The 24,392-nt window shown below is 39.9% G+C and overlaps 1 protein-coding gene across 2 annotated transcripts in view; it reads left to right on the top strand.

Annotated features, from left to right (window-relative positions):
• Positions 1 to 24,392, top strand: part of cpne5a (copine Va) — a 68,098-nt gene that overhangs the window by 34,539 nt on the left and 9,167 nt on the right. For both annotated transcript variants that reach the window (XM_020089491.2, XM_020089490.2), the window contains 9 exons: positions 3,805 to 3,908; positions 4,163 to 4,267; positions 6,995 to 7,036; positions 7,334 to 7,409; positions 9,585 to 9,638; positions 10,188 to 10,249; positions 20,196 to 20,242; positions 21,292 to 21,473; positions 22,543 to 22,670. In XM_020089491.2, coding sequence (XP_019945050.1) covers positions 3,805 to 3,908; positions 4,163 to 4,267; positions 6,995 to 7,036; positions 7,334 to 7,409; positions 9,585 to 9,638; positions 10,188 to 10,249; positions 20,196 to 20,242; positions 21,292 to 21,473; positions 22,543 to 22,670 — 800 coding nt within the window. The remainder of the gene's footprint in view (positions 1 to 3,804; positions 3,909 to 4,162; positions 4,268 to 6,994; positions 7,037 to 7,333; positions 7,410 to 9,584; positions 9,639 to 10,187; positions 10,250 to 20,195; positions 20,243 to 21,291; positions 21,474 to 22,542; positions 22,671 to 24,392) is intronic.

The raw sequence follows: 24,392 nt of genomic DNA, 5'->3' as shown, positions 1-24,392 counted from the left end.
CTTGACTTTGATTCATCGAATTTTCTCTAACACCATCATTTTGTTTCCTGACAAATAAACGGTCTCCTGACAGAAAAGGCGTGCTGGTAATAAATCTGCAGTGATGGCCAGTTCTGTCCTGCAGGATCGAAGCTTCAGTGCTCAGAGTTGTTGAGGGGCTGCTGCGAGTCATCAGGTGCATTGGATCTGCGGTGATAGGAGTTAGCATTGTCCCCGGAAAGCACCACTTCAAGAAGCCATTTTGTAATATAAATGCAAATGATCATCGCTGGTTCAAATGACCATTTCCTTTCTCCCAGACTCAATTAGAGAGACACAGACTTGACATGTCACTCCACACCTGCCCTGTTTACAGAGTTTAACCCTGAATGCATAAAAACCTCTGGCTTGAGTAAAGAACAGCATGATGACCTGAAAGAAAAGGGAGACTGCTGTCAGTAACATTCCCACACTTTTGAATTATAGCATTTTGGATTTGGTGCCGTTCATCTTTATACTGTTTATTCCACAATCCACCTGTGGCCAATAAATGGAGGCAGCAGAGTTACTGCATCGCCTGAGGTAAACACTTTAACTCATGTTTGGAGGAAACTGTAACCAGCAGAGTGGAAGTTCTGCAGGGAAGCGTTATCTGAGAGGCAGATTGGCGCTTACCTCATGGTGGTGGATTTGCCAGGTATCATTAGACAGAGCAGCAGCCTCTGCATGGATAAAAGTCTGCCTCTTGGCTGCTGTTATCTCTGGCACATGAGACATGCTGAGCAGTGGCTGGCTCCCTCTCTCATCCTCCTCACTGTCCAGCCACAGCTCTTGTTCGACAGTAGTGAACCACAGAGGTTTATTCCTTCATGTTCATGTATTAGGCTGAGTGTAAGTATTGTTCAGTATATATAAACATTTGCTGGGTCAAGCCCACTTTATTTATATAATCCAAAATCAAACGCACTTCAAACTAAGCTTCACAATCATTGATAGACTGTGTATAAAGATGGACGGCTGCCCAAAAGTGAAGCCAACGCGTCTTGATCGCCACCTGTCACACTGATATATGTACAAGTGCTCATTCTCCTAAATTTGGTTTTAATCAGTAATTTGATGCCAGAGAGCGACTGACTCAATATTGGCCAAACTCGTGTATTGATGGGACCTCAATCATGCTGCTCCATCCCCTCCATCGTTACTGCGCAGACTCAAATGTGCACGATGGTGGTGTTCGTATCCGGGTACCTCAGCTTTGTTTATGGATTTTTGGATTTATGGAGTGGTCCATCCACCTCTACTCTTCGAAAAATAAAACAAATATTTTGGTGCCTGTGCAGAATATGTACAGTTTACATGCTCACCAGCTTAATATCCATTTAAACCAAGTCCAATTACCATGTACCATGTATTGGCTTGTATGTTGTGTTTCCCTTGAACACGTATTCTTAAAGGCACAGTGTATAGAATCTAGTGATATCTAGTGTTGGAATTCCATATTGCAGCTGAACACCTCTCATCTCACCCTCCCCTTCCAAACAGGAAAAAGAACCCGTGGTAGACTTTAGTTTTCATAAAAACTCAAAAGATGTTTAGTTTGTCCTGTCTGGCCTAGTGTAAAAAACATGGCGGCCTCCGTAGAGAGGACCGCCTCGATGTAAATATTTAAGTATTTAAATATAAAAGGCCTTTTCTGGGGTCAAGAAAACTACGATTCATACAATTTAGATGAAACAAACTAAAACATCATGAGGATAATTCTACATTAAATTTCTGCCAATAGTTCCCTTTCACCTAAATCTTACACACTGGACCTTTAAGTTTATCGCTGAGGTCAGAAAATGAAGTTCAGCTTCTCGTGTTACCATCACTGTGTTTTTATCTAAAACTGTTTCTTAGACAGACAAAAAATCCTTCACCTGAGGCTCATAGTCATTACAGACAAACACTTTGAGTGGAGCAAAGCCTGAACCATACAAAGGAATTGTGTAAATATCTGATTTGAATGTGACCCTCTTGCTCGCCCCCCATTTGGTGATTATGTGATTTTGAGGTTGTCATAAGCTCCTGTAACATGAATTCTGTCCCACGTTCTGAAAGCGACAGAGTGCATTGCTCTGCCACTTACCCCATGCGGCGATATCTTGGTGGAGCAGAGAAACGGGCAGGAGGATGCAGTCTGCACACAGTATTCCCCCGCTGCTCTTAAACCTCAGTGGTTGAAATGAAAGTTCTGCCTTTTTTCCCACTTAATGAGAGAACACTGCTTGGCACCGAGGCGGGTGCGTGTTATCTGCACCTAATGAAGGCTTGAGGCTCAGTGTTACCATGATAGTGTAATTGCAGAGGCTGTGTCAGGGCTAAGCAGGACAGTTATAGGGTGGTGCTATTTTAAAGGACGTTGATAAGTGACCTATGCTTCACTTAAATAATATGTTACCTTTTTTTTAAATCCACAAAAAAAAGATGTTCCCTGTGAAAGATTTCAGGGGGGAGAGATTCAGGTACAAACTACACAGCTGTTTCCTCTATAACTTGGCTGGTCCATATCCAAGTACACAAACTGGGGAAAACAATTATCCATAAACATGCTCCCTTCCTCTCGTTTACTGGTTAGAAACACAGAAAATGAAAGTAGGGGATTAAATTAGATACGCAGCAACACATCGAGCTTCAAATGACAGTTTAATCAGCCCTTTATAGTTTGCTTGTGTTCCAATATTTCCACAGTATTAGTTGAAAACAAAGCACGATTAGAGACAACACATAATCAAATTAGCTACATTTTCGGCAGAATGTGAATAGAATTAATTGATGAGTAGAATCACTTTTTATCCGTGCACAGTCGTCCATCCTCTATTGTGGCGATCGCCTCAGAAATAGAAGCTGGTCCGTGTCCAAGACATAAAGTCACATGTTGGGGGGTTAGTGAGAGTTAGGTCAGAGGCAGTGTGCACCACACTGATGTGGGTCAAAGCAGTCGATAAAGGCCCTGCCCGGCACCATGCTGATTCACATCTAATGGCTGCACTTCAATCCCTGAAAGCCTGTGAGCTGTGAATGTCTTCTGATATCACATCTCAGGCTTTAGCATTTGATGATTAAGACACTTGACTTGCAGATGCAGCATGTTCTGGGGCGACAGTTTTTAAAATATCCTATAATAGTGTCGGTGACACTTTGCAGAGTTTCTCCTGCTTCTAACCTGTCCAGTCTGTGGCCACCGTACAGCCTCATCAATACAATGCAGAATATTAACCTGACCAAAGGGGGACTATCTGGAACCAAAGGCATTACAGGGCATGTTCATTGTCCTTGTAATGGAAGCCCACATTGAAATGCTGCCTAAATGAGTATAATTATGCTAATACCAGCCTTTCTAATGTATCATTAGCTGCACTCTCACCCTCTACATCCTTTTTGCACACACACCCCACTTTCTCCCTGTGCAGGGTTTTAGAATCCATTACTTTGCCCCTACATGCTCTCTCATACTATTATTATGATTACATGCAGCACAACAAGGTATTTTCAATTTGATTTTCCTTATCCCATCCGCTGCTGTTGTGCAGCAGTTGCATAATAAAGAAATGGTAACGAGTACATTTGCAGGTTTTGGAAACCTAGGGGCCACTGGCTGGATTCGCTCTGCTCACATTAGGATTTGGTCAGCACTCTGCTTTGATTTGATGCTTCAGTGCTTTTATATCTTGGCACACAGTGTGTGTAAACAAACAACAACATCGGCAGGAGCATGGATTTCCAATGTCATTTGCTTTTCATTTTTCTGAATTTCTTTTTTTTTTCTCCGCCCTCTGTCTGTAGGATTACTCCACCATGCAATTCTGTGCCAACAAACTGGATAAAAAGGACTTCTTTGGAAAATCTGACCCCTTCATGGTCTTCTACAGAAGCAACGAGGACGGCACGTGAGTTTGCGACTCTTTTCTCTTCCTCAGTGGGTTTTTTATTTTGGCTTATCAAAGCGCGGTAGGAGAGTTGTGTGGATTTCAAAGGAGCAACAACCATGGGTGAGAGAATTAGATTGAGCTCCCTTGAACTCAGCTGCATACAGATACAGATTTATGCAGATGTGCACTCAGTGGGAAGATTTTTATCGCTGGGTATCTTCTTAGAGCTGTGTGTTTTAGGATTTTTAATTCCTGATGACCTGAGTCTCCAGGTTCACCATCTGCCACAAGACCGAGGTGGTGAAGAACACGCTGAACCCTGTGTGGCAGCCCTTCTCCATCCCCGTCAGAGCGCTCTGCAATGGAGACTACGAGAGGTAGGATGAGTGATGATGTAGAATAAAATATTCTGCACGCACACACACACATGCGGCATGATTTCTCCAGTGGAAATCAAAACAGCAAGTTTCAATATGCAGGGTACTTATTTCAAAGTTGGAAGCGTGCATCAAATTTAGACAGCATTGATTTTCTACTGTTATTTTATCTGCAGCCGAAATACAGAATTATTAAAGGTCCTTACTCTGTGTACATGCTGCCTCGCTTGGTTGTTCATTGATTTGCCTTCAAGTGGCAAGAGCCTTTGAGAGTGTTTCAAGCTCCTGATTGGCTCCAGTGGCATCTCCTATCTTATCTGAATCGCTTCAGAGCAAGGGAGGCTTGTGGGAAACCTTAGGAGCAGAGAAAGTTTTGGCAGGGAAATAAAAATGAGACGAATGGAAGAGGGAGTTTCTGTACTCGTCGTTCTATAGATGTTGACAGGTGGCTGGGACAGCGTGTGTGTGTGTGTGTGAAAGTGTGCTGACCCAGGCCGCCATGAGAGTCTATACAACTTATCAAAGAAGACCTCAAATCTCACCCTCTCCACCATGCTGGGTGTCAACTAGAGGTTCTTCGCTTGGATCCCGTCTCTGCTCACCTGCCCACAGAAGCTAATTGGGTCAGACAGATGGTGCAGAGGCATGAAAGATGCTCGATTCCCTTTGAGGATTTTGATGGCAAGAGAAATCTATAGCAATTTATTGTCTCTGCGATTTTCATATGAAATATCGATAGTTTTAATTTCTTAAGCACACAGCATAAGTTGCTGCTAGTTTTAACTCACTAATTTGCAGCAAATAAAATTCTAGTGGCTCATGAAATCAAAAAGTATAACGGCTTTGGGATCGTTATAACTGCATTGGGTCTGACCCACAGTTAACTCAAATGCACAGCCCTCTCTTCTTTAAAGATAATGCAAAGTTTCTTGTATTCTTTAAACTTAATTTATAGTCTAAAATCCCCACTTCACTGGCCTCTATTCTTCTCCCCTTGAATAAAGGTTGACTAAAGTGCAAACAAATGTGAAGAATATGGATCCATCAATGACACAGGCTCTGTTCATACCTGCCATTACCATGCATCTTGGGCGAGCCTGTCACAGTTTGACAGCTCTAAGTACGTCAGTTCACACATGGCATTAGATTGTGTCTCTAATGGCCACTTGTGATCAGATTTCACTTCCCTGCTCTAAAGGAAATAAACCTGTACATCATTACTTTTTGCAAAGACAAAATGTGTTATTGTTTGTAGCCAGACTGACTATGGGTGATGAGTCTATTGTCAATGTGCGTGTGTGTTTATGTATGTTAGAGGGAAACAGAGAGAGCAGGGTAAGGAGATGCTGAGTGAATCAATACACCATGCTCAGCTTTACAATGAAAAAAGCTTTATCCATTTGAAATAGTTACAAAAAATTGAAAATCAATAAGTGTTGATATTGGAGCAGGCTGCCACAAATAAATGAATGTTTGGAAAACACTGCTAATAATAGAAACATATTCCTGGTTCATTCTGAAACTTTAGCATGAGGAGGTGTTCTTTCAGGGGGGCCCAGGATTCACTTACATTCACAGCGGAAAAAAATGTGGCCGGAGAGCCAGATCTGCATTTTGCTTATTGGTACTTAGTACTTTGAGCTGAGTGAAATCTCTCATATTTCCACTCAGACATGCTGTGGGTGCAGTAAAATGAAATTGATCTGGGGACTAATTTTCTGTATCTTCTGCAGTAGATTTGATTATGTCTTAGTATCTAAGATCATTAGTTGTAAAGAAAGTAGATGGTGACTATCACATCACTCAAGAAACATCTGACTCACTAGCCCCAAGTGTCGGTCAGTAGTCGGAGGAGGCTTTGATCATTTTCTTTCACTGACTCTAGAATCTGAATATCTGTCTGTGTTATGTTGTTGTCAGTTTTATGAAGCAGAAAGTGTTTGAAGCGCAGACGTAGTGCTGTTCACGGTGCAGATCTTGTCTCACCTCTCTCTCTCTTCTCGACATTGATTGCACACACGTGTGTTACGTGGGGGAAATAAGTTGAGCTCAGGTCACAATAACAGGGCAGCCCTCCATCACCCCGTGTCCTCCCAGAGCCATCGACACATGATTGACAGCAGCTCATGGGGGGGCTGGATTTCGGGGACTAGATACTGATCTTTCCATCAGATCAAGCAGAGAGCGAGAGAGAGAGAAAGAAGCTTTTTATTCCTTCTCAGTGAATTCTCTCAGGCTTTCCTATTTGATTTCTCGCCTTCCAACTTATTTCAGGAACTTGTAAAATATGCTTCCTCCCATGAGGTTAGTTTTCTATCTTTGGCTTTATGCACAGAAGTTGGCAACTCCATCAACCTGCTCGCTCTGCTTTGACAAACACAAATTCAACAATTCATTAAAATTATTGATGCCAGTTTACCCACTCGCTTTTAAAAGTTAAACCTTCCTTGATTTTCCTCTTTTTGATGCCAGTCTGACTGAGACAAAAACTGCAGACTCTCAGTGTGCAACACAGTCTAGCTTCAAAGATATAAGAAACCGTCACCCCGTTTTATCATCAGAATGATTATTTCATCTTCTGTCTGCAAAACCGAGCAGGCTCTCTTCGTTTGATTTTATTCAATATAATGAGCTTTAATAGCGTGTTCTGGGACTTTCAGGTACAGGCTGACAAGCGTGTTAAAGATGGTCACACAAATCGTTTCCTGTGTTTGATTTGTTTCACAGGACGATCAAAGTGGAAGTGTATGACTGGGACAGAGATGGGAGGTAACGGACGCACACAAACATTCATAATTATAAACTAATTTAAAAGCTGTTTGTGGTGTTTTTCTCATGTTGCTGAGTTTCTCCTTTAACATTGATTTATATTGTGTTTTTTTTTAGAAACACAAAATAAAAACCCTGCCATCACAATCACAATATTTCCTGTTTAAATTGCTATTAGTTTTTCATTAACATTGGTTATTACAGTACTTCAGTGGTTGTGGTGTTTCTCCTCTCAGTATTGTGACTGTATCTGAATGACCAGCAATGACCAATGTTTTTCTTCTCTCCTTCCTGCAGTCACGATTTCATCGGTGAATTTACCACCAGCTACAAAGAGCTGTGTCGAGGTCAGAGCCAGTTAAATGTCTATGAGGTGAGTGAAGACAAAGAAAACCAACTCTCTCTCAATTTTCTCTCAGAACATATGAGCTTATGTGAAACAGTGATTGATGTTGTACCTTTCATTTTGGCTGTTGTATGTTCTTTTTATGACTCTACGCCTGTGACAGCCAGTTGCTGGAGGCAATTTGTTTTTCGAGTTGTCTGCCCGTACGTCACATTCTCGTGAAGGGGATGTCTAAAGAATACCGTGATGGAATTTTTGGTACAAATATTCACCTTGACTCAAGAATGAACTGATTAGATTTTGGTGGTCAAAGGTCAAGATACATGGTTTTGCCTTGTGAACACTATATCTCTGGAATGCAATCAAGGCATCCTTTCACATTAACTCGGATTTAGAAGCCAAAGGTCAAATGTCAAGGTCCTGGTGGCCCAACAAAGTATGTTTGTATGGTTCTGCATACTGAGTCAAGCTTTACTGAATAAACAATTGAACAGCTGTTTGTGCAGCAGTGGTGATGTGTCTTCAAGACTCTTCTGTCCTGCAGCAGCCCTTACTGCAGATCACTTTCAGTTTCAGACAGAAAGCTGAAACCCGCATCACCACAGGCCAAGAAAACAGGTTTAAGAAACAAGGCACTGCATTAGTTAATGAACAAACGTGTACCTTTTGAACAAAGGTTCTCCTACAAGGGCACAGACCACCTAATGCTCCACTTTCTGTGTGCCAAAACTACTTCCACTTTAGAACAAATCAGTTTGCCCTTTGGTTCGGCAAGGTCTTGTAATCCAAAGTTCAATGATAGGAAACTCTCCAAGCCTTGGTTGTTTGAGCCTGGTTGTGCCTATTTGAAATTAGCAGCAAGCCTCTTCGGTCTCTCCTTGTCCTACCCGACATTAAGCGTTGAGTGTCGCAGCAGACCAGATGAGGAAGGGTGCTGCTGTGGTGTGAATACAAATGGGAATGCAACAGAACTGTACTGCTGATTAGAGTTTTTTGAATGGTCCTTCGAGGGTCATATTGGGTATTGAGTTAAGCCCTGGGAGGCTGCTGTCACTCCCTGCTCATTAAAACACTTGCCATGTTACATTAGCCTCTGAATTAGTCATGGAGCTGGCTTAAGGAAAGGGCAGTGAATAGAGTGAGTTGGGGAAAAGATGGTTGTTACAGAGGAACAGACGGAGAGGAATGAGACAGAATGAGTGAGTGCCCCGCTAAGAGGTCAGAAGAAGGTGCATCCATTACCCTTCACCGGGCCTGTCTGTATTTTAATCATAAAATGAAACACAGCCGTTTCTTTTTGCACTTTGTGTCAGGTCATTGCCCTTGAAGCAGTTTCTGGATGTGGCCATTGACTCCATGAAGCCACCTTTTCACAACTGACAAATAAAGACTTTGAATAGGTCATGGGCCACGGTGTGCGACTCGCTGCAGATCCCTGTGTACCCAATCTGACATGCACGAGCGCTGCAAACATTAGCTCCGTGAGTCGATACGACAGCGGACTAATGCTAACGGAGGCTGGTTTAATTTGGCGTGATGTCTATGTGACATTATGCAAACCTGGTTGTGACTGAGCGACGGCCGCGGCGCTGAGAGGCATCACAGAGACAGAATGGGGGAATAGAGGAGAAGGATTTTTCTCTTTATCTATATTATATATTACACTTTCCTGTGTGCAGACCCACTGAATGAATGTAGAGATATTTGACCCTGATAACTAACTGTCACATCATTAAGTTACAATAGATTGCGCTATTATCTGCTCTTCTTATCGCCCCTATGTTGGTGCATGTTTCTGCGTACATTACACTTTATTGCACACTTGTGAATTTGTACACGTACACCTATAATTCAGTCTGTGTGGGTTTATCATTTTGTTTACGACAAATAAATGGTTTGGGGAGAGATATGGAACATGTGATCCACCACCCCATCTTGATAATATGCATGTAAAATGTACAGCACAATACAGGTGCTTATGATAATAATCCCCCAGAAGAATCTGCTGCAGGCCATGATCAATGCTATCTCATTCTCACCCAGTGCAGTTATTGGACTCAGTCCATATGCTCCATTACCCTCATAGACATGGAGTAAGAGGACAAAGATGTTTTTATTACTTGCCCAAGGGCGGATAAAAAGAATTGTGCTGCAAGTTTGCATTAGCCTTATCCTTTTTTTTGTATTCTTCCCTCACACCAGGTGATGAATGCCAAGAAGAAAATAAAGAAAAAGAGATATATCAACTCTGGGACGGTGAGACTTCTAAGATAAGAGCAAACTCCCTGTTACACTCACACCCCGGCTATCCTCAGCTGTATGATTCCTCTAAGTGGAGGCATGAGGCAGTTCAGCTCTGTTAAATGTTTTTTTTTTGCCTCCACATTTTTCGGAGCTTTCGATCCGGACAGTGAATCTAAGTAGATGGAAAAACATTCTCATGACCCGAGACGGGGTGAGAACCAACTCCGCAGTAATGCTTAAACGGACATTCGTCTGTGTCATATAACTGAAGAGTAGTGAGGAACTTTTTTAATAAATTAGCCACAGCTTTGTCACTGCCTTAATGTTTGGCTGACTCTGTAATTAAAATCTGTGGCTAGTTACCCATCACACTGATCATCCATCAGTGTGCAGTCACACTGATGTTCTCTGTGATTGCGATGATAATATGTGGCCCAGGAGTCAGAATCATTGTGCGTCATTTTGCAGGTTGTTTGATCTGAGGTCAGTGTCAATGTGTAGATTCTGATTTTCCTTAATCACCAAGCACGACATAATCTGTTTGGACCCTCTCTCTCTCAGGTGTCCTTGTTGTCGTTCAGTGTGGAGTCGGAGCACACCTTCCTGGATTACATTAAAGGAGGGTGAGTCTAGTTTGTCTTTTTATGAGGACATGCTATGTTAATGTTTTACCTTTGTGGCAGGCTCCCTAATTTGAGCAATAACTCAAAGTCTGACATCATATAATTTAATGTTCTTCTCTTAAATTAGTTTTTCTTATTGTTACCCAAGCTTTGCTGTTCAAAATGATTTATGTGCAAAGCTTGACACTAGGAGTCTGTTCTCACCTTAATCTGCAGTCGGAGGAATTTTCTCTGCATGCGCGCTTTTAATCTGAGGTTTTTTTTGTGACATTAAAACAATTTTGTTTTAATAATCAACTTCCACACAACTTCCGTTGTACACACACCGAGACACAAATGAACAGAAGAAAGAGTTGATGTAATTCTAAGGACTTATAACTTTTTTACTGATAAAAACATCCAATGCAAATGTCGGCCACATACAAGTCTGAAGAGGATCTTCAATCACTTTTTATCATATTTATGTCTTTATACATTAAACTGTGTAATGCTGTGTGAAATATGTGAAATGCTAATAACAAGTGAATATATAGATCACAAAAACAAACTGTATATTTATCCTCACACAACTGACTCTGTAACCATATTAGTTGTCCTGATGACATTATTAACGTCTCTACCACCGGTTTCAAAGTATTACACCCTCCCAGAGAAATGATGGGTGTTCTCATTTTAACTCTGAAAGCTAAAGTAACATTTGTGTTTGCCTGTCAAACACAGCAGGAACTGACGTGTACTGTTACAACAAAGACCACTTTTGTTGAAGGGGGCAAATAAAAAATTTAGCACATAAATTCTGCTCAGCAGCTACTGTTAGAGCACTGTTGTTGTCACAGACTGTTTATCTTTAAAGAGGTTTGAAGCACCACATCTTCTCACATAGCAGAGATCCATCTGCAACACAACTCAGAACTAAAATAAATCATTGTCACATATGTATTAGCTCTGTGTATGGAAGATGCTGACGTTGCTCATAGCGGCTCCTGCGGACTTTCTAAGAAAGTTCCCTTAAACGTTGCAGAGATTTACTGTGTTGTTGTGAACGTGTCTGACCGGAGAACCTGCTGTGTTGTGCATGTTTGAAAGGCAAACTGTGGAGAAAGTCTGGACCTCATTCTCATGGACATCCTTTGGTGGCCATGTCAATGGCATATGAAAAGTACTTACTGCTACGTCCCTGGTTAGAATTTGCCTGGAGAATTTTGTTTGCAGTCATTTCCTATCCGTTTCTCAACTGTTTGGAATAGACTATTGAAAAAAACATTTAATGGAAATAGTCTATTTATTCATCTATTTCGTTATTTTGTTTGGTTTGAGCACAAACTTTTCTAGCAGAACATTACTGACAGACATTGAGGTCACAGATGCAGCATTGCACTAGCAGTCAATAGTGGGTGTTAACCAGCAGCATAGAGAACATTAGTGAATGTGGTGGGCATTGTAGAAATGCTCTGGCTGTGACTAATACATGAAAATAAAGTAGAAAACCTATGCAGTGAGATTAAATACACTAGATTTAAATGCATTACACTGACTCCTCTGATTCATCCTCTCCTGCAGCATAAACACTTCAGTGTTATTGACTGTAGCTGCTGAGATGCCTGGGATGTGTCCACATGTGAGTTCAGTGTGACACCAGAGGAGATGATCTTGTCCGGAGCCACAACTGCAGTGCGAATGAATATGGATGGCGTCGATAAAATATGGAGAAGATCTGAGAGCTTAATTAAGGGAGGACAACCTGTCTCATATGGAAATGTTCCTCGGTGGATCAGCAGCTGGCCTGATTTAGTTTTCTGCTGCTTTGCTACTGATGGCTACTTGTCCCAGATCTGTCCGGTTGGTCTGTTCCCGGCTCACACAAATGGACACACATACTGTAACAGCACATACACTTAAAGTAACAGCATTTTCAACCTTGATTTAAGTAATACTGTAGGAAGATGTAGAGTACACTAAGTATTAATACACTGCAGGTCAAAATCCAAATGGACATATATACATATTACAGTGACTAGTTTTTGTGACATGTTATTTAATATTCACAAAAACCTGGATTGACACTTATCTAAAAATGAGCGCCGGGATTTGCTGTTTCTGGGGCATGGATGCTTACTTTAATTTGGTTCACGCATATTTCTACATGACATTTGGAGGAATGTTAACTTAGCATGTGAGAGATAACATCCTTGCAAAATTTCTGATGTAATAAATATCTTGAAAACCTCTTGTCAAATCAGACCTTAAAATTAGATAAACAACATGCCTGCAAAGGTTTTAAGATCACATTGTAACATTTTATGGGATTTTGCTGGCATGTGCCAAATGATTTAACAGAGCAGACACAATGGTTTTCAGAAGAAAAGCCAAAGAAATATACTAACACAAAGGAGAGTACATACAAGGAAATAAAAATAATGAAAGCCTTTTTTTTCCGGAATGATAAAAAGGCTTGATCCTAAAATGTTTCTGAAATATAGCAAGATATACTCCACTACATAACGGTTGACAGGGGTGTGCAGAGCAGGTAATTGTCTGGGCCCCAAGCAGAGAGGGGGGCCCCTGAGAATGGCTGATCCAAATTAATAATTTGTGAGAATGCTGAGGAACACAATACTCATCTCTGAAATGTCATATATTTTAGATGCAGTTGTAAAATTCTGTCTCTTCACCTGAACAAAACACATCTAGGCGTGAATGCTAGCACCTTTTTCTTTCAGGAAAACTATGCTGTGCTTCACAAACACAATAATTCTGCATGACAACAAATGGTGAAATGCAATGTTAAAAAATGAGAAAAAAAGCCAACTAACAACTACACAACTGCTCAGACTCACTTACCAACTACCACTGTGCATTGTAGTGTATAGAAGCTCCTCTTAAGTGACATAATAAGAAAAAAATAAAAAGCATTTGTAGGAGCTTTGAAATTTGCCACTTTTTCGCTCGGAAATTTTCCCCTTCAGTCTTGTTGAACATAAAAATCCCAAATTAACTTTTTAAATGAGAATTGTCAAACAAGGTAAAATCGAAACTTCATAACCAGCAAGGTGCTCTTGTAATTCTCTGGTGCCCTTTGCACAGGAAACTGCAACGACACCATGGAAGAAACCCCCTAACGAGGCCCCATCCCACTAGTTGGTTTAAGACTTAAATTTCTATCATATACGATGTATGTCTGGGGGTGGTGGGGGGTCAGTTTGGTTTGAAGAAGGCCCCCCCCCCCTGTGTCCAATTTGCCTATGGCCCCCAATGTTCCTTGAAATGCTCCTTCAACCATTTATAACCATTAATATCCTCCCTGAGTTTCTGACAGATGGTTTTATACTCCTATTGCACCTGTTGTGTGTTTCCTCCTTGTAATCACTTCTGCTGGAGTTATGGAACAGAAGGTGTGCCTTCTGTTTATCTGTAGACTTGTAAATATTATGTTTTCATCTGTGTTTCCCCAGAGAAAGTCTTCTCCCTGAAGTCACTGTATCATAAATGATGCTTTATTCTAAGTGAGGAATTAGGAAGATCGTGACTGTGCTGTAACTATGATTAGAGGCGGAATAAAGTTAAATGCAGCATGTGTCAAAGTGCTTTCACGTCAACATGTAGTTAAAGGCCAATCCTTCGTTATTTAATCTCCGTACTCCAAAATCAGATTGAAATTGAACTCTGAATCAAGGCATCGTTTTCAAGGGTGAAATAGCTTTTTATCTGTCGTGTTTAATGAGAAGTGGTAATCATCACATGAAACTGTTTAGAGAGAAATGAGAGACAGATTGCCCCATTAATTATTGTGACCCAGCATGGGGAGTGAAGCTTTATGCAGTGGTATACTTCATCTTTTAGAGATGTTAAAAGCTCATCACATCTTTTGTACGGTTGCAGTAATGCGCCCGGTAAAGGGACTGATGACAGAGGCTGTTGCTTGATAAAAAAATTAAAAAAACACCCAATCTTGTATCATGGCAGTTTTTTAGAAATATGAAACCCCTGAGAGAAAATTGCTAAAGCATCAGATGTTCTGCTGTTTTCTCAAGGTCTTTTAAATCATCATGAAAGACTGGCTGCAGCCTTTGTGCCGTCAGTTGTCATTGTCTCACTAATGTTATCTGTGAGAAGTGCTCTCAACAATGGAAACCTTTGTGTATTCAAATTCTCCCACAGAGCAGCAGAGATACCATCAAAAACATGACAGTTGGGGACATTACATTTGCATTTCTCTTTCTGTTTTGATTCAGACTATGTTTTTCCTCTACAAGCTGTCGTGGTGGTTTTCATGCCAAATTATCTTTGGAGTCAGAGAGCTCAGCATAAACCAACCTAGATGCATTCATGCAGCCATAATTTTGAGAGGACACATTGATTAAAATATTCAACATTTAACACAAAGTTGTTTTCATCATGACAACTCTTCAGTTTTACATTTGAAGCACTCGTTTTTACTTTTACATTTTGTATCTGTGTTTGTGTGCCTGTCTTTTGTCAGAAGTTTTAAATTACAAGTTGTATTGCTTCTGATATGAGAAAGAATCAATTTCCACTTCATGAGATGTTCTGGACTCTGCCATATTGTCTTTGCCTTAGCAATGTGTGTTTGGGGGGGGGCTTCTGAGGGATCACTGCATGTGTATTTTGTAGTTGTGTGTTTTCTTGTGGACTTCAAACTACAACAGAAGTCTTCACAAAACACAACAGCATTTGGAATAATAAAAATACATTCCACAAAGCACAACAAGATTACAGAAAACAGCATTTCACAAAACACAATATTACAGAAAGAACAATGTTACAGAAAACACAATAAGTGTTTTTTCCTGTAATGTTGTTTCTCCAAAATGTTGTATTTTGTGAAGTGTTGTTGTGTTTTATGAAATGTATTTGTGTGTTGTTGTGTTTTGCCCTTGAAGGCCAAGTTGCAAATGTTTGTTTATGAGTCAGATTTCATGTTATTCTTGTTTAAATCTTGTGCCTCCACTTCCACACATGGTGATGTAGGAGTTATGGCACAGTACACAGTCACATGGATTATGTATAGATTATGGCATCTGTACTGTAGCTTCGTGAATAAATTGGGTTTTGTTCAGATCATGCAAGTGTAATAAAACTGAGAAAACTAGAAGCTCAACCTGAATAACTGCCATTCAGTGAAATTATGAGAAATATGAGCAAGAGCCTGAAAAGCAATGTGTTCGAATCTGATCGCATTTCTATTGATTCCTCTTCTCATATGAGTTGACTTTACTTCTCCCCTTTTTTAAAGATGAAAACTAACTTCAGATGGTTTCAACAGAGGGTTAAAAAGGGAATTTCTTTTCCAGATACACCATCACACCCTGACTGGTTTCACAGTGAATTAGCTTTTCATTAACGATTCAACTGTGGCAGAGATATGATCACATAGAGGTAATTAAAGTCAAAAGCCACATACTGTCCTGACTCAGAGAGCTAATGAAAGATTTATATTCTTTTCATCACGTTTCTTTAAAAAATTAATTCTGCAGCTGCGATCGTCCGTGTAGTCGCTTATGAAAAGCCGTTATTGTGTGGAGATCTTATTAAGGTTTAATAGTTTGATTTCAAAAAAGTTTGTTGTCCTGAAATGAGAGGTTGTCTTTTTCATTTCCTTGAAAATTGAAGTTATATCTCGGCTCTGACAATCTTTCTTTCTTGGTATTGATGTTAAATGGTTTCAGATATGTTTGCTGTACTGCTCTGCCGGGGTAGTCCAGAGGAGAGAGTTGATAAGATACATTAATGATAAATCTGAGCTCACAGCAGTTCAGCCTAATGAGCAGCTCAGCAGGTTGACTTCTCTACTGGTTGTGAGGGTTTAATAAGATCATTTGTTCTGTATTTGAGTCTAAAACAGGCTTCAAAGCTCATAGTGCTCTTTGTAGTGAAGAAGATCTTAGAGTTTCAGGTCCATGTAAGCAGTGCTGTGTATCACAGATGACATTGGAATGAAGAATTACAGGTAATGTGGGTGAGCTGAGGAATACTTAGAAAACAGGGATAAATGGTTAGATTCTGCTTTGAATATACACATTTAATAACAAACACTGGATACCATTGAACATTTTTGAATCAATTTGCATGGAATTATTGCTGGGAAAAGGATCCTATGAATTATTATGAGCATTGATTTGTTTGAAAAGACTGTAAGATTGTTCATGTTTGTTTGCACATTTGAACATTTGATTGGGGTATATGTTAATTTTAGATAGTTGGTATTAAGAACACTGTGGGGGACTATGTCTGTAATCTATTTTTAATTGGTTTATTTTGATAATCTATCTGATAAATATCTGAAGTTTTCTGTGTAATCTTTTTTTTTAAGATTGTTAATTACCACAGTGTAATTTAAATGAATTATAAAGACTATCCCAAAAATCTACAAACAAATGATCTAAGAGTTTCTAATTAAATTGTAGAAGTCTTCTTAAATGTTATTATAAACTTTCTGTACTTTTCATATTGATAGGGTGCTAGTGCTGGTGCTGTTACTCTACTGCTTTATACTAAAAAGTGTTTCTGTTATTTATGGATATGGATGTTATTGACAAAATAATGAAAACACCAGTAAATATCCATATTGACATCTGCACAATACAAGCTACACTCATTTGTGTACATGCATATTTAATTAAAGCTCCAGTGTGTAAGATTTAGGTGAAAGGGAACTATTGGCAGAAATTTAATGCAGAATAATCCTCATGATGTTTTCACTAGTTTGTTTCATCTAAATTGTATGAATTGTAGTTTTCTTTACCCCAGAAAAGGCCCTTTATGTTTAAATACTTTATATTTACATCGAGGGGACCCTCTCTACGGAGGCTGCCATGTTTTTTACATTAGTCCAGACTGGACAAACTAAACACCTTTTGAGTTTTTATGACAACTGAAGCTACCACAGGTTCTTTTTCATGTTTGGGAGGGGAGGGTGAGGTGACGGGTATTCAGCTGCAACATGTAATTCCAACACTCGATATCACTAAATTCTACACACTGAACCTTTAAAGAAAGAAAAACAGTCTGTTCATTGTTGTGGTCTGTGTGTAGGTGAATACAGCAGTGGTCCTTGTCACAATGTTTCACATCACAAGCAATATCCCACCAAACCTAGTTTGTCAATACTGCAGAAATTTCACATTGTAAAGACGCCTGACAGCTGGTGTTTGTGTAACTAGAAGGAAAGAAAGTCAATATGATACTGATAAATTTGTGCCTGATTTAAACTATTGCTGTAATTCAAGGTGACACACACTGGTTGAGAAACACATAATTTTAGCTGAGAAGATGGTAAACTGAGGAAGGTAGTGGTGATATTTGGGACTAATTATTAGTCTGAGGGATCTGAGCTGAATCCGGTTGTTAAAGGTCATTTCAAGGCTGGTGTCAGATTTATGGAGTTGTGTTCAAGTGTTGGAAATGAAGATGCTCCATTATTCTGTCCATGGAGCAACATATTGCTCAAGGAAGAAATGAAAGTTGCCTGAAAAATACCTGTTTTCAAGGACTATTGATTGGAGGATTACAGGGATAAAAATAGTATCTATAGAGCAGCTGTTCCTTGCTTGAAAACCTACAAAAGAGACAATACTGCAGCATCAGTCAACATCAATCCATATAGATTTTTTTGTTAAAGTTGCAAAACAGAAATTGCAAAGAAAGAAGTTAAACCTAAAGCAAAGATATACAAGGATGTATGTTGAGGGATGTACAGTAACTCCATTACCATCCAGCCACAGAGAGACAGCAGCAAATACTGCTCCTTAGAGGGCAGAGTGTTTTCATGGTCTGCTGGCTGGTTGTTTGTCTCTAATAGAAAGTGGCATCACTGAGAACGTTCTAATTTCTGGACCTGTTCACAAAGGGAGAAGAAAAACCGGTAATGTTTGTAAAGCAAGAAACATTTTATGTTTTATGTCCAATGTCTGCAACTGGTGTGGAAATCTCATGGTAGTGGCAAATAAACTATGGCAATGGATTGGGGTGGTTAGCCCACTAGAGAACGCCTTGTTGTAGTTAGGGAAATGTTTTTGTTTTTTTTACCTTAACCGGAAAGTCTTCCAACATGTCTTTACCCGGCAGACCTGGGGATTTGCTCTTCTGTGAATCTCTCTAGTCTCTAGTTTTTATATACTGCCATTTAAGATTGTCTTTATTGTTCATCAATCCATTGATCTATATAATTTATTTAGTTTAGACATTATCATTTAGTGATAGTGACAATTGATCCTCAACATATCACAGACTGACTCCCTCAAATTTATTTTGTAAGACCAACAATGTATGAAAATATATTTTTTTTAATCTAAAAATGTAAAATTGATGAAACATAATAAAGCAAACAATCATTGCTTTCAATAGCAATAAACATACTATGTTTTTAAATGTATGAATAGGTTGGGAGTTGTACACAGCATTATGTTATAAAGGCTTTAAATATAACTCAGTGCTTTGTACTTGTATCTATAAAGCTTTAGATTACTAGAAGAGCAGTCAGAGTGCATACCTTTGCCAAGGCCCAACAGCCCCCATATGAAACCATGGACCATGAATTATTCTCTGAGAAATCAACATAAATGTTGAAAAACCTTGCAATGTTCTAGAAACTATAAAAGAAATTCCTACATCCGTCCCTTGATCCAGATCCGCACATACATTTGAATTCTTTCCTCACCCATATTGCATCATTCCACCAAGTCTCCTGACAATCGGTCCTGCAGTTTTTTTGTAATCCTGCTGACTAACAAACAAACAAAGACAAGAACATTACCTCCTTGTTGTGGGTTGTTTAGCTGACTTTAATTTAGTAGCTACAGTGTCTAATTGGCAGTTTGACTGACAGTTCCCATGTGACTGTTTCTACGATCCTGCACTTGAACTCACCACCTTGCTTTTCAAACCAAACATTCAAAACCAACCACAGAAATCAGCAGACTTTCAAATTATGGCAGCGTGGCACTGTAACAATTCCCCTTTGTCAGCCGAGCCGTCCAGCTCAATGCTGATTAATGAGCCGGGGTCAGCCTCTCCTCGGGAGGAAGCCGCCATTATCTCCAATGCTGCGCTCCTGGTAATTTCACAATGGAGGTGAAGTCGGAGAAGGCAATCAGTGTTAATCGCAATGAAAGAGCATAGACTTTGATCTCAGCTCACCTTCCCTTCGTTCTGCATTTGTCACTCTTGGGAAACGAGTAAATCCGGTGTAGACTAGTTTGGCCGTGTTTGGTTTCTTTTCAAGGTTTTGGCCCTCATTACGACCTCATGAATAAAAAATATCAAGTTATTTCTGCATGGACTGCTTGTTCCGTTGCTTTCTCACCTTGACGCAGTGAATAATAGAATTCCTCAAATTTTTCATTGATCGCACACAAAAGCAGGGAAGTGAAATTAAGAAAACAATGGTGATTATAATGATGATGGTGGCTGTAATGGATGATCTGGTGCATGGTGTTACTGTTCACATATCTTGAAAAAACAAGCTAATGAAGTAAAAAAAAAAAAGTAATTGTGATTATTTTCATTTTGCAGCACTGATGCCTTGTTAATAATAACATCCCTCCTGGCTGTGATGTTGGGTCGAATGCACTAAGCCAGATAATAAGTTATTATTTATCCTTAACCATTTGGGGAATTACTGTGCTTTCATCAGTGTTTCTAGGTTTTGTGGGATGTGTTTGTGGTTCTAAATTTGCCTCTATGTGTTTTTAAAAGATCAGAAATCTGGTGTGGATGCTGTTTCACTTTAATTAAATGTTTGCTCCCTCTTTGTCATATATTGAACTATAAGCTGTTAACTATTGCAGTTTAAAATGTGGGGTTTGTCAGGTAGAGGTATAGAGCCGAGAGCACGGTGAAACCAGGGAGAGCCTCATTAAACTGCAGCACTGTGGTTTTCCTGCTCTCTTTTGTTCACAGCATCCTTTCCCCTATTCATCTGTTTCAGGACTCAGATTCACTTCACAGTGGCCATTGATTTCACTGCATCAAATGGTGAGTGTTTCGACTACCATCTCCCTGCTCTGCCTCCATTTGTCACCTGATGTATGACTATGGAGTTTCTCATGTATCAAAGAGGGAACTGGATTTCTATCTGCTTGCAATATTTGGTCATTTGTGTTTTAAATTGACGTGTTAACATGAACGACACGTATTTAATTATTTTAAGAGGAGAGAGAAGGAAAAGTGATTAGAAAAAGAGTTTAGAAAATGAATAAAAATTTGCTGTGTGTAGTGGAGAGCAAACATAAGCTGTGTATCTGAGGGCACAAAACAATCATTCATAGTCCGGGGCGGATCCAAAGATGGGGCCAGGGGGCACTGGCCCCGAATGAAATCTGAATGGCCCACATGACGTGCCCCTGTCTTGACTTTTTTTGCCACTTATAGTGTTTACAATAAATATGTTGTATGTAACATGTATTCAATGATGTGTGGCTTTGGTCTAAGCTATAGAGCAGACAAGGAAAAAAAAAATAAACACCTTAATATATAAATCAGGAGTTGTACATAGATGTTAGACATATAATTTCCCCTGCATAATTATGTACCCTTTATGTCCCCTTATAAAAATCCTAAAGCCACCATAGTTAAATAAAATGACCCAGTTTATCCATGGGTATACAAATGTAGAAATATACAAGGGATACAAGGCAACATATACATCTGCTCCAGCTTTAATTTTTCACTTGCTGACTTGCCCCAACTCTGAATCAAAACTGAATAACTGAGGAAGTCAGATTTGTCTTACAGCTTGGTGCTTCATTGTATGAAACCATGAATATCCTATTTTGACTATTCCCCTTTGACATTTGAGAGTTCAAAATTTCATCGCAGCTTCAAAATCATAAACCTCCAGTCACCACCATAACACTGCTCATTTCCACAATCGCTCATAAACCAGATGGTCCCGCCAAGCCCCACCTCTGATTCAGAACATCCAATTTAGTCTTGGTTCTCTCTTGTGTCTCTGACAGCAGCTGTCTGTTCAGTCCCACTCCTCTGGTTTGCATCACTGATTCTGACTTCTCTCGTCTTGAAAGGAAATCCGTCCCAGTCCACTTCCCTGCACTACATGAACCCATACCAGATGAATGCCTATGCCATGGCCCTGAAGGCCGTGGGAGAGATCATCCAGGACTATGACAGTGATAAGATGTTCCCCGCCTTGGGATTCGGTGCTAAGCTGCCCCCTGATGGGAGGGTCTCCCACGAGTTCCCTCTGGTGAGTGAATTGTGAAGTTATTTCAGGTATTATTCCAGCGTCAGAATTCTTGAGCTGATGATTTATACTAGTGGAGCTTACATTAGAGTGTGAACACTTATTTGTGCATTTCTGCTCTTTGCATGCAGGGGTGAGCATGTTTGCATGTGCAATATGGATGTGAGCATTTTGGGATGAATGCTGCTACACCTCTGACATGCATAATTCAGAGAGAATTCCATTTACCTTTTTATAGTGCAAATTAGCCCCTGCAAGGCTGAAGGATTCTTAAATCAATTTGGCTTCTCTCAGGCAGCTAATGTGCGTTGGCTGCTGCATAGTGCAGCCTAATGAGGAGACTGTCTACTGGGTAAAGTCTGCATCACTCCATATTTCCATTGGAAGTTACAAATTGAGATTCATCACACCATTTACTCGAAGCCTCATTCACTCATGCACTAGTCGTGTAGGTGAGTTTAAAGGTAAAGTTACAGTCTAGTGTTTAATATTTGATATATTATGTTTAGTTAGGAATTTGCCCTATGGATAAGGAAGCTAACCTTTTGAAGCAAAGTTTGACAACCACATCAGGGAGCGGATGATTTCAAAATGTCATTCTGCCCTTACTGAGAAGCAATTGGGGCACCAGTGGATGCATCCTGCTGCATCATCACTGCTGCGGGGTGTGGAAGGAGCAGGCTAGCTAGTCCTCTTAGGCTGACTTTCATTAAAACCCAAACTTTTTCAAAGGACAACTCCAAAACACACTGTGTTGTTTTTACTTTTTAACATGAGCTTTTGAACGAACGTTAATGTGATAAGAATATCTAAAATGGGACCAGGAACCATTTTTGAGAATGCTTTTTTCTTCACGTGACTTTTTAGTTTGGTCTCTGTCCCATTCACTAATGTGTAGGACAGAGGATTTTATGACCTATACTGCAGCCAGCCATTAGGGGGCGATCAAGAGTCCCAAAAAGATACTGTAGGTTTTGAGTCCCAAACACTGATAGTTTGAACATCGTTCTGTACTTGGAATATTTGTTGCCTCCTGCTTGTTGTATTCAATTCTGATTCTTGTTTTCCTCAGAATGGCAACATAGAGAACCCATACTGCAACGGCATGGAGGGGATTCTTGAAGCTTACCACCAAAGCCTTAAGACGGTTCAGCTATATGGACCCACCAACTTCGCCCCTGTCGTCAATCATGTGGCAAGGTACAAATCGGAGCACAATCATCTTTGCTGTGAAATCCATCTGTAAATAATCTTCACCATGTGTTGTTGGCGGTATTAAGACAGTGAGTGATGGTTTCTCTATGAATTCAGCTGAACTGATGACAGGAAAAGATGAAAAATGTGTTTGTATATTTTAAAATTCTGTGTTTCTTGGGTTTCCGTAACTCAAATTTAAGTGAATTTGAAATTTAAAATGAAAAATTTCACTTTAGTGACTTAAAATTATATTGAATAACTGACAGATGTCTCACCTGAAATGCGTAATAATGTGGCACCCTGTTTTGTTTCCATCTGAGGCAGCTGAAGAGTTAATATTAATTTGACATTAAGCAACAACATCTACAACAGGAAAAAACCCTCTTCCAAAATAAGATACACACACTAGTCCTGTTCCACACAGACCCACAAGTATAATGAATAAAAAACTATAAAAAGAAAGTCCCCTGCTGCCCTCTTTGTATGATGTCAAGGAATAGAAATGTATGTAGTAAAGATCTTAGAAAAATGTTATTCCTAATTGAAACATTCTGTCTGAGACTAGCTTGAGTAAAAAGCAATTAGAGACTTCAGTTCTATTAATACACTATCTACTTGTACCTACTTGTATCTACTTGTACTGCGTACCTGAAGGAGGCAGTAAAACTCAAATACTACAAATTAATCACCAATATGTTGCAGACCTTGAGAGATTCTATGCTGCTGAGAACAAGTGCAAAAGGTTATCTAGAAAAGCAGTGGAAAAAAAGATTATAATGAATCATCACATGACCTGAAACAAGCCTTGACATTACAACAGTTTGAGTTTGAAGGTTATTCTCATTTTATGCTTTGCATGCATCACAAAAAGGAGGCTGATTAATTAATGGCAGCAGGCAGTGCTCTCTAAAGGGTGAAAGGTGTTGACGCACAATGCATACTGTAATCTAGACGTATAGTATCATTTATAATGTATAATTATTTTCTCTCATCTGTGAAGAAATCGTTAAGTTCAAAAATGTAGATTATCTTTGATGCATATTATGAAATACTGTGTTTGGTGGTTTGTGTGGTGTGTTGGACTGATCGCCTCCCTGGCGACCTGTCCAGGGTGTACCCCGCCTCTAGTCCAGTGACAGCTTGGATTGGCTCCAGCTCCCCCTGCGACACTCAAAGAAGAGGGAGTGGAGATAATGGATGGATGGCAGTTAGCTCCCCACTAACCCGGTCAAATGTCTCCAGTTGCCCACTTTGTTGTACGGCAGATGTCAAATATGTCAAACGTCTCTTTAATCATCTAAATTCCAGTCATTGCTCTTTCCATTCTTGCTGACTTGGCGCACTCTTTGATACAAACGTCGACAATTCGCATTTAAATTTACTAAACAGAACATAAGAGCGATGGTTCACCTCCGACCTCCCCTTGGCTCCCAAGATGATGTGACATGTTCTTTTTTCCCCCTTTCAGCTCACGTCTGGTCAATTGAGCGCTGGGCAATCAATAATGTTCTGAAAGAAGAAGACTGCAGCACTTGCATAAACAGTTAAATAAATTATTCATAGGGCAGCCAGCGATGGGCGATTGAAACTAGGCCACACTCGCTGTGGAGTCTCTGATGGGTTTCGTAATAGTGTCTGGATAGACCTCTGAGACGTGAAGGGTCTATATTAAGCTTTTGTGTCACATGCTGGGCGGAGGGGAAGTTTGTTTCCACAGAACATGTT

The sequence above is a fragment of the Paralichthys olivaceus genome, chromosome 6 (genome assembly GCF_024713975.1).
Source record: "Paralichthys olivaceus isolate ysfri-2021 chromosome 6, ASM2471397v2, whole genome shotgun sequence".
Lineage (NCBI taxonomy): Eukaryota > Metazoa > Chordata > Actinopteri > Pleuronectiformes > Paralichthyidae > Paralichthys > Paralichthys olivaceus.
The sequence above is the reverse complement of the archived record's forward strand: the minus strand, read 5'-3'. Positions and strand labels throughout refer to the sequence as shown.